The sequence below is a fragment of the Oncorhynchus masou genome, chromosome 16 (genome assembly GCF_036934945.1).
Source record: "Oncorhynchus masou masou isolate Uvic2021 chromosome 16, UVic_Omas_1.1, whole genome shotgun sequence".
NCBI lineage: Eukaryota > Metazoa > Chordata > Actinopteri > Salmoniformes > Salmonidae > Oncorhynchus > Oncorhynchus masou.
The window spans coordinates 21736883-21748043 of NC_088227.1; the positions used below are offsets into that span (position 1 = coordinate 21736883).

The 11161-nt window shown below is 40.0% G+C and overlaps 2 protein-coding genes across 4 annotated transcripts in view; both read right to left on the reverse strand.

Annotated features, from left to right (window-relative positions):
* disp1 (dispatched homolog 1 (Drosophila)) overlaps positions 1-2885 on the reverse strand; it is a 72880-nt gene extending 69995 nt beyond the window's left edge. Inside the window, exon 1 of the mRNA XM_064991150.1 lies at positions 2753-2885. The gene's annotated coding sequence lies outside the window, so the exon portion shown is untranslated. The remainder of the gene's footprint in view (positions 1-2752) is intronic.
* Positions 2886-2940: 55 nt separating this feature from the next.
* On the reverse strand, positions 2941-5756 carry LOC135557661 (uncharacterized). 3 transcript variants are annotated; one of them, XM_064991151.1, is made up of 9 exons: positions 5692-5756; positions 5193-5233; positions 4400-4538; positions 4281-4310; positions 4102-4201; positions 3787-3901; positions 3612-3673; positions 3393-3467; positions 2941-3300 (listed from the first exon to the last, which is right to left on the reverse strand). In XM_064991151.1, the coding sequence occupies exons 2-9, from the start codon at positions 5227-5229 to the stop codon at positions 3169-3171; spliced, it is 690 nt and encodes a 229-aa protein (XP_064847223.1). In that variant the 5' UTR covers positions 5230-5233; positions 5692-5756; the 3' UTR covers positions 2941-3168. The 3 variants fall into 3 exon arrangements, with proteins under 3 accessions (XP_064847223.1, XP_064847224.1, XP_064847226.1); XM_064991152.1 differs by having other exon boundaries at positions 5199-5233; positions 5692-5750; XM_064991154.1 differs by lacking the exon at positions 5193-5233 and having other exon boundaries at positions 5692-5750.
* Between the last annotated feature and the right edge of the window lie 5405 nt (positions 5757-11161).

Consider the following 11161-nt stretch of genomic DNA (forward strand, 5'->3'; position numbering starts at 1 on the left):
CCTAGTTTCGTATGATCTGAGTGTTTAGGTGCCTTTTGGCAAACTCCAAGAAGGCCGTTTTGCCTTTTACTGAGGAGTGGCTTCAGTCTGGCCACTCTACCATAAAAGGCCTGATTGGTGGAGTGCTGCAGAGATGGTTGTCCTTCTGGAAGGTTCTCCCATCTCCACAGAGGAACTCTGTCAGTGACCATTGGGTTCTTGGTCACTTCTCTGACCAAGGCCCTTCTCCCCCAATTGCTCAGTGTGGCCAGCTCTCAGAAGTCTTGTTGGGTCCAAACTTCTTCCATTTAAGAATGATTGAGGCCACTGTGTTCTTGGTATCAAACCATTTCTGCAGCATTGATGGTCCCCCTTCCCCAGACCTGTGCCTTGACACAATCCTATCTCAGCCCTCTAAGGACAATTCCTTCGACCATATGGTTTGGTTTTGCTCTGACATGTACTGTCAACTGTGGGAGCTTATATAGAAAGGTGTGTGCCTTTAAAAATCATGTCCAATCAATTGAATTTACCTCAGGTGGAATCCAATCAAGTTGTAGAAACATCTCAAGGACGATAAACGGAAATAGGATGCACCGGAGCTCAATTTTGCGTGTCATCGCAAAGAACCTGAATACTTATGGAAATAAGGCATGTTTTTTTTATTTACAATAAATGAGAGAAAAATAGAAACCTGTTTTTGCATTGTCATTATGAGGAATAGATTGATGAGGAAAAACATTAACTTTATCAATTTTAGAATAAGGCTGCAACGTAAGATAATGTGGAAAAAGTGAAGGGGGTATGAGTACTTTCTGAATGCACTGCAAATGAGAAACCCCATTGAAGACATGAGAAAAACACATACAACTGAAAGAGTTTGACATTGGCATAGGCTATAAATTGGGTAAGTGATTATATGGTATTTCCATAGCATGTTTCCTGCCAAAAACCAGCATATAATTTTACAAAATAGGCATTGGCACATCAGTCTCATCCACAAATGATTTACTGGCATGTCTGACATTTCTAGCTTAGCCAAGTCTACATTTGGAGACTATGGCAAATGCAATACACTATAGCCATTTTACCCATGAAAGTGGATAGCTAGTAAGCAAACTAAGATAGCAATGCAAGCCACAAAATATAGGCAAAGTTGCATTTGGATGGTGGCCTCGACTTAAAATTAACAAGCTGAATTCATTAAAGTAAAGATTCCCTCTACCACAGATGAAAAGGTTTAACTAGCTAGTCATCTTTGCCTCTACAATTTTACCCTGGTTTAGATAACTGGATCATTCCTACTAGGAAGTGCCTTTTCTGTCCCAAGGAAATATCAGTTATTTGGTGTAAAATATGGATTACAAAATGCTTTAAATAAGGTCAGGTGTCCTTTACCTTAACACCAAATATGGACCCTGAAAGGGGAATTTTAAACCCATCTGTCTCAGAGGATGTAGGTGGTTTTCCCCAGGAACTGTTTATCAAGTGCCACAAGAAATAGAAGCCAATAAATGTTGAACATCTATTTTATAGGTAGCATTATCAATAAAAATTGTATTATAAGATTCTGTATGTCCCCGATATCACTTTGCACCCTGTTAGTTTGTAGTAATTCTACATTTATTAAGAAAACCCCATTCAAAGAAATTGACACTTCCTGAATGTGGTGTCATTGTAGGGTGGGAAAACTATGGCGCAAAGCTAAATAATTATAAAACACAGTTGCATCTACTTGTCACCTGTTAGTCTATGTCCCACTCAAATGTCCACCCCGTTAGGCTACTTTTTTAATTAATTGTTGTTAGATAAGTTAAAATCCTGTTCAAGTGTTCACCATTATTCTAGCTAAATCTTGCGCACTCAGAGCTATAGCTAATTTAGGCTCAAAATGTCCCTGTTTGATTCCACCCTGTTTAAATGCCTGAGCTTTACGAATACGTTTATTTGAAAGTCAATTGTCCTTTGACAGAATCCATGTTTTATGTTGTCGGAATGGCACCGCATAGGAATAACCAAGATAGGGAGGTAGGCGAGAACGCACTTCTGCTAACATTACACATCCCTGGTAGGGAGTTAACCAGCAGCTGTTACGTTGCGTCACGGCCACTCCAGCCGCAAGACTCTACAGGGCAGGGGTGGTACGCTCTGCCGAATGCACCTTAACTGTCCTCACTGCCATCAATCCAGGACACCTACATCACAACAAGTGTCGCAGGAAGGCCAAGAAGATCTCAGCCACCCGAGCGACGGTCTGTTCTCCCCGCGACCATCACTCAGACAGTGTCATGGCAACTATCACTGGCCAATAGCTTCTACCTCCAGAACATCAGGGTGCTGAAGTCACTAGGCAGTGACCATTTACCCTGTCCCAACGGAATGGTATAATTGTTACAGCTGTAAATATGTATATTAGTTCGTTCACCTCTCCCCTATGGACATTGTACACGCCCAATGGACATTTATCATCGCTAGTTGAAAATGTGCATATTAGCACTAACTTTTGTTACCTGCACTGTTGGGAGCATAACATTTCACTGTACACTGCAATTATTTGTGCGACCCTGTGCACGTGACTAATAAACAAAAGTTTGCAGCCTATGTGCAACAGATTCAGATCATTTTTTACAATTAACTACACATAGCTAGAAATGCCCAATGGCAAGCTAGGCTAGCAAGGTAATCTAGTTCAAGCCAGTAAACTGCGAGTTATGCCATCATTCAACACAGGTATTTAAGATACAAAAGAACGCATGTAGCTATGGTTTCTTACTTCAGTCTATCCCGACAAAAAAAGTGTTCTTGGGTTAGTGTAGTCAATCTGCGAGCAGTGTGTGCAGACTTGCGTCTAACTTCCGGTAGGCAGCTTTCGTTTAACGAATTTCAAAATAAAAGTTGTGCAAAAACTTGGACTAAGAAATCGCTTCGTTTTTCCCCCTGTACAAGAGAAACGGACCCGAATTACCATGGGATAAATTGAAAAGTTTAATATACAAGAAAGAAATCAATGAATTTGTGTCAAGCAAAACACCGACAGTTCAATCACTATTAAATTGTGCAGTCTTCTAGATGAATAAAATATGACTAAGTGAAAACAACTTTTGCAGGTAGTAATGATCAAAATTAGTTGAAAGATACAAAATATTTACTTACATTTACACTAAAATCAAAGACACACACACACAATATCTACTCCAACAAGAGCTGCTCTGCTTCCTCAAGAGCCTTATCCATTTCTTCAACTTCCAAGGAGAAATTCTCCCTCTCCTGCACCAGATGCTCCCGAGAATCGGTGAGAGCCTTCATGGTCTTTTGAACTTCCTGGAAATTAATTGCAAACAAGCTCTAGACAGACTGGCATACAGGATTACTGGCAATTCTGCTTTCATGTCAATCAAACATATGGAACTTACTGTTAGTTGTGCACTTTGTTCTGTTGCCATGTCACCAAATGTCTGCAGTTCACGTAACAGATCTTGGGATACGTTCTGTATTGTTGGGAGAGATCCATTTGAAAGAAATCACTAAACACAATTACAAAGCCAGATTCCTGCAAACAAGGACCTGAGTAACATTTGAGTAAATAATCAGACTGGAGTTCAACCATATGGCTGACAAAAAAAAGACCTTACCACCACCTCTCTTTGTTGATCCTCATTTTGCTGTGCAGTTTTTCCAATTGTCTCTCCCAAAACTGAGAAATAAAGTCAGAAGAAAGGTTAAAGCAATCTTTAGAAAGCTCCAAACTGTCCAAATAAACACTCTGAACCTGTAACAGTGAACCAATTCCTGTCATCTAATGATTACCTGGATCAATATTTCTAGCAACTAGTAGCACATGACAGTCCTTCAGTTGTTTCTGGACGTCAGCATTGGTTCCTTGGAGGTCACTGCATCGTTGTTCCAGCTGGGCAACTTTGTGCTGCAAAATTAAACACGTGTGTTGTTTATAAACTGACTAGTAAAAGAGTGCACAATATAGCACTGAACCAAACAGAGAACAGTGACTATTCTCCTTCCTAAGACCTTCCATTCAATAGCCCATTGAAAAACCCTAGTGCATTTTGTTCACATAATAGACGACATTAGGAACATAGTGAATCATCCCTTTAACGAACTTGCCTGTGTTTCTGTAAGGTTTTTCTGCAGTTCTTCATTTGCTTCCAGTAAAAGTTGATTATGGCTCTTGAGTTCTGACTGCTGCCCATATCTGGTGGAAGGCCTATTAAAACAAAGACAATGCTATGAGAATGTAATTGTCAAATGTATTTATCCCAACTTATGAAAAAGGGGTATCTTACCCTTTATGCACTTTGGCTACAACATTCTTTCTGGAAAGAAAAGAGAATGTTGATAGTCTTAACATCTTGCCCATACATAGCCTTTGTCATCTTCCCATTGTAAATTGAAAGTCAGTCACCTTGGTACATTCTCACTGAGAGGCTTGGAAATAGCCGTTTTTGGAAAGAAATTGAAGTCTGACGGTACAGCAGTCTCTTTGAAAACGTATTTATTGGCCGCCCTCTTCATTTCTGCAGCACTGCCAGGAGGTCGCACACCTGATATAGGTAAAGAACAAAATGCGAAATTAAGATTAGGCAAGTAGCCCGGAGATCGATGTTGAAATTCATTGTATTCAACGTGAGCAATAAATTAGCATTTTGATCAGGAAACTTTTTTTTCGCAAGACATGTACAAGCCAAAATGTTGCCTAAAATTATATTTTAATTTACCAGTACTTGCGATTGGTAATTTTGAAAGTAGGAACCGGAGACCTATCCACAGGAAAGTATAATTAAATGCAACTTAACCGTGTAAACAGTGCACAACATTTACGTTTATTGCGCCGACTGCAGGTTATGGAAATCTGAATGCACTACCAGAGCATTGAAATAAATGTAATTATACTTTCATGTGGATATGCCTCACATTCCTATCTGCAAATGGACAAACTGCACGGACAACAGGTAAAGTTAAAATATAATTTAAGTCAACATTCTGGCTTGTGGAGGTTTGTGAGGGGAATTGACCTGAGCCAAAGGCTTTCTGCCCGACCTAGAATTTAATATCGGGTTTCCAGGCTATGAGCCAAGATGCTTACTAGTTGCATTTTTTGTTGAATGACAAGACAAACACCTAAAACACTGCTATCCCGGAGGCTTGCGGTGGAGGCGAGTTGTGTGAATGTAGATACTGAAGGGGAAATAACTTACACTTACTCTGTCCGCATCTAGGAATTTTCGATGCCATCAAACTGTGTTTCAACGAAAATGGTAACTTTTAGCAATAAATATCCAAATTACACAACAAGCCAACAGCTGGCTAGTGACTGGCTATGAACTCCAACATTTAAATTCACGCCACTTCAATACAGTTACGACCGGAAGTGACTTTCGTAACAGGTTAGGATAATTAACGTAGAAAGTTACGAGAAATAGGTTAAGGTTTGGAAAAGGGTTAACGAAAATGCTCTCCTAACCTGCTATGAAAATCCTTTCCGGCCGTAACTGTATCGAAGTGGCGTGAAAAGAGTATCCCAGCTCCAGAACTATCAGCAGGGAAATACTTAGCTATTCAACTGAAATGTACACCTCCACACCCACAGAATAAAACACTGAATGGGTAGCATTCTGACATATCTGATTAATGTAGCAATAAAACAAAGCTTTCTTCCCGTATATTGTACTCAATAATAAAAACAGAGACACTTACATTAGAAAGCGCCCGTTCTGTTACAGCTCGCTCAATGAAGGCGCCAGACGATTTGAAAATATTGGTAACGTCACTTCCGTACCACGTTACATCAACACAGGAAATTACGTGGGGGCTTTTTTACATCAGTCATTCCGACAGGGGACACGCTGCTTCAATGCGAAGTGATTTACTTTTCCAAAGCAGCTGGTCCATGTCTTAACGTTAATAAATGTGAGCTCATGGCTGTCAAAGATTGTGTGAAACTGACGATCTCGTACAACGCTGTGTACTACTCCCTTCACAGAACAGTGAAAACTGTCTCTAACCAGAATAGAAAGAGTGGGAGGCCCCAGTGCACAACTGAGCAAGAGTGTCTAGTTTGACAAACAGACACCTCAACTGGCAGCTTCATTAAATAGTACCCACAAACACCAGTCTCAAAGTCAACAGTGAAGAGGTGACTCCGGGATGCTGGCCTTCTACGCAGAGTTGCAAAGAAAAATATATGTCTCAGACTGGGCAATAAAAATAAAAGATTAAGATGGCAAAAGAACACAGACACTGGACAGAGGAACTCTACCTCAAAGGTGAGCATTCCGGAGTCGCCTCTTCACGTTGAGATTGGTGTTTTGCGAGTACTATTTAATGAAACTGCCAGTTGCGGACTTGTGAGGTGTCTGTTTCTCAAATGAGACACTCTAATGTACTTGTCCTCTTGCTCAGTTGTACACCGGGGCCTCATACTCCTCTTTCTATTCTGATTAGAGACAGTTTGAGCTGTTCTGTGAAGGGAGTAGTACACTGTATTGTACAAGATTTTCAGTTTCTTGGCAATTTCTCACATGGAATAGCCTTCATTTCCCAGAACAAGAATAGACTGACGAGTTTCAGAAGATGTTTGTTTCTGGCCATTTAGAGCCTGTAATCAAACCCACAAATGCTGATGCTCCAGATACTCAACAAGATGTATTGCTTCTTTAAATCAGGACAACAGTTTTCAGCTGTGCTAACATAATTGCAAAATGGTTTTCTCATGATCAATTGGCCTTTTAAAATGATAAACTTGGATTAGCAAACACAACGTGCCATTGGAACACAGGAGTGATGGTTGCTGATAATGGGCCTCTGTACGCCTATGTAGATATTCCATTTTTTTTAAATCAGCCGTTTCCAGCTACAATAGTCATTTACAACATTAACAATGTCTACACTGTATTTCTGATCAATTTGATGTTATTTTAATGTTCAAAATGTTTTGCTTTTCTTTCAAAAACAAGGACATTTCTAAGTGACCCAAAACTTTTGAACGGTAGTGTACCTACTTATTAACAAAATTAATGAAGTTTGTTTTAAATTATTCATAAATATTATCCTGCCAACCACTATATGAAGAAGTAAAAACAATACATAAATTCAAATTTCCCTCAAGAATTTCCCTGTATTTAGCACCATCCATCATTCCTTCTATTCTGACCAGTTTCCCTGTGCCTGCCAGCACCATGCTTCACTGTAAGGATGGTGTTCTCAGGGTGATGGAGAGGTGTTGGGTTTGCACCAGACATTTTCTTTGATGGCCAAAAAGCAACATTTTAGTCTCATCTGCCCAGAGTACCTTCTTCCATATGTTTGGGGAGTCTCCCACATGCCTTTTGGTGAACACCAAACGTGTTTGCTTATTTTTTTCTTTAAGAAATCTTCTTAGGGCTAGGCCCCTTTTTTCTCCACTTCCTGCCTGAATGACGTGCCCAAAGTAAACTGCCTGTAGCTCAGGCCTGAAGCCAGGAAATGCATACAATTGCTATCATTGGGAAGAAAACACTTTGAAGTTTGTAGAAATGTAAAAATAATATAGGAGAATATAACACAATAGATATGGTAAGAGAAAATCCAAAGAAAAACCAACTGGAAATGGGGTGTTTTGAGAGACCATCCTCTTAGAAATGCAAGAGAAAAGTCATATTGAAAATGAGCTCCCTGGATGCAATTCCTATGGCTTCCACAGGGTGTCTGCAGTCTATGTTCAAGGTTTCAGGCTTGTAACTTCAAAAATGAATAAGAAATAACAGTTTTAGTAAAGGACACTGTCTTGAAAATTCATGTTTGCACGCGCCATATAGACATTACGCACCTGCTAAAATCCGTTTCCTATTGAACGTACTTCTTTCCTAAATAAATATTATAGTTTGATTACATTTTGGGGTATCTGAGGAGTAAATAGAAACCTATTTTGACTTGTTGAAACAAAGTTTAGGGGTAGATTTTTGGATTCCTTTCTCTGCAAGTTGAACGAGTGGATTACTCAAGTCGATGGCACCAACTAAACAGACTTTTTGGGATATGAAGAAAGATTTTACCTAACAAAACGACAGTACGTGTTATAGTTGGGACCCTTTGGAAGACAAATCAGAGGATGATTTTCAAAAAGTAAGTGAATATTTAATCGTTATATGTGAATGTATGAAACCTGTGCCAGTGGAAAAATATTTTGATGTGGGGCGCCGTCCTCAAACAATCGCATAGCATGTTTGTGCTGTAATAGCTACTGTAAATCAGACAGTGCAGTTAGATTAATACGAAGTTAATCTTTCAGCCGATATAAGACACTTATATGTAGCTAAATGTTTAAAATCCATAATATTTATGATTGTTTATTTGAATTGCGCGCCCTCCAGTTTCACTGGAAGATCCTTAAGTTAAGCAATGGCTTTTTCTGGCCACTCTTCTATAAAGCCCTGCTCTGTGTTGTGTACGGCTTAAAGTGGTCATATGGACAGATACTCCAATCTCCGCTGTGGAGCTTTGCAGCTCCTTCAGGGTTTTCTTTGGTCTCTTTGTTGCCTCTCTGATTAATGACCTCCTTGCCTGGTCCGTGAGTTTTGATGGAAGAAGTTTGTCTTGGCCCCAAAAATCCTCACAAACTTTTAGAGATGCACAGTTGAGAGCATCCAGTCGGGCTGTATCACCGCCTGGTACGGCAACTGCACTGCCCTTAACCACAGAGCTCTCCAGAGGGGGGGGGTGCGGTCTGCTCAAGGCATCACTGGGGGCAAACTACCTGCCCCCCAGGACACCTACAGCACCCGATGTCACAGGAAGGCCAAAATGATCATCAAAGACAACAACCACCCGAGCAACTTATTGACAGAGAAATTCTCGCTCGACCAACAGCCTATCAACCAAACAATCTACCAGTCGACTAAATGGGGTCATCCCTAATATTTGGTGTGTAGTTGGTTGGCTTTGCTAGTTAGCAAGCTGAGATCTCTGTTCAAGTTGGCTAACCTTAACTCAAACCCAAATAAAATGATATTTGTCACATGCGCCGAATACAATAGGTGTAGACCTTACTGTGAAATGTTTACTTACAAGACCTTAACCGTTCAAGAAATAGAGTTAAGAAAATATTTACTAAATAAACTAATGTAAAAAGGAACCCAATAAAATAACAATAACTAGGTTATACACAGGGGGTAACGGTATCAAGTCAATGTACTGGGGTACAGGTTAGTCGAGGTAATTTATGAATGTAGTGAGGGGTAAAATGACTAGCTTGCTAGTGATGTTTTAGGGAGAATAGGCTGGCTCCCTGTAGAATCAAGAGGGGATGGGGAGAAGATTAGATGTGCAGGTGCTTCAAGTGGGTTGTTGCAGTACCCAGATGAGATGACAGCAAACTGTTACAGAGATCAAATCTGAGATTTCACCTTTTATCTTAGTTAGATAACTAGATATCAATGTCGAAACAATGCATTAATATACATTTTATTGGCTTGCTATGAGCTGCTTTTCATGAAAATGTATATCTGAAATAGCTAGCTAGTTGTTCTGGTGTAATGTCTATTAAATATTACAGCCACAACATCATGACTATGCATCTGCAGACCAGCGAGGAAGAGAAATGCCTGCTTTGGTGAGCTAGAACAACATCAACTATAATATCAGATGGACATTTTCTAGGAAAAGCATGGACAGAGCTAGCCATCTGCAGTAACATTATTACTTGACAACACCTATCTGTATTAAATATGATTATGTTTTCATCTTTTTGTACTGTAATGCTATATGTCTTTAGTTGTTCAAATCATCAGCATGAAGAATCCAGAATTTTGCTGAATTGTCAGGTGGACTGAATTCTCATTCAAATAATGTTGTGCCTCTTTCAGATCTGCCAAACAAACACAACTCTGCTTCTGTTGGGTAGGCTCCTTCCATGATGGTCCTGTCTAGGATCAGTTTAGCCTTTTAGATCATAATGAATCAAATGATATGGACTGATGGGACCTGACCCAGCACTCCTACTCTTGGATGCTTTGTGAATATGGGCCCTGTGTGATTGGAGGCATGCCTTCACTAATCCCCATTCTCTCTGTGTATCCCCTCCTGGAGTTCCAACTGCAGCTGTGGACCACTGCTACTTTGTCCCAGAACCATGCTAATCAAGCTCACCCAGGTAGTCACCGTGTTTCTGCATTGCTTGCTCTTTGGGGTTTTAGGCTGAGTATCTGTAAAGCACTTTGTGGCTGTTGATCAGGGCTGTCCTGATTAATGTGAGACAATAGTCATTAACGAGAACAGTGAGTGTTGTTGGAGTTGTTCAGACGTATTTTGTAAATGGGAATGTTTAACTGAGCTGGAGTGGACTACATTTCAATTTAAATGATTCTCTAGGATGTCTAACATCTATCATTATCCTTGACTATCATCCACATGAAATCCAACACCACTTTTCTAATGAATACTCCTCAATATATTGTACATGGAACAACGTTCTCTAAATTCATGATTAATATTCCCTTTTGTCAATAATCGCTTCAAAACATCATTGCAACATGTTTGACTGACTTTATGGAGGTTAAGGGGCCCATCAGATTTCATATTATGTCAAAGTTATCAATTCGGAAGATGGTGCTGTTCTGAATGACACGTTCATGACTGTTGATGTTCACAGAACTCCCCAGAGAAATTAGCACCTGTCAACCTCGGATATGCATTAAGTAAAGTGGACTTGTAAAGTGAACAAACATGGATAAACAAACGTCACTGTCTGTCACCTGAAACATGTCTCTCGACCTGTGTGCATCTACGTTGTAAACTTTCATTCATAGGCTAGGTTGTAGCAACCTCATTATGGGTATAGGGAAAATGTTAGTATCATGTTGTAGCCTAAACCTATCGCTATTACATTGAACTGGGTGAATGGAATATGAATGACAGTCATCCAATGTGACTGTCCTCCCTCATCCTAAAAGGCATTGACCGCCACTGGTGCAAATCATACTTTACATGCTTATACACTTATTACATTATTTTACCTTCATATACGTAGGGCTAAAATAACAAGTGGTGTCAAACTTGCTTATACAGCTTTTGTTGTAAAAGTGGATGAAGATTTATTGACGTCCAGGAGGTCGCAGTATAACGTTTGTGTATCCACACAAACCAGACAGTTTGAAGAAGTTGATCCGTCTGCGCATGCTCAAGGGGGGGG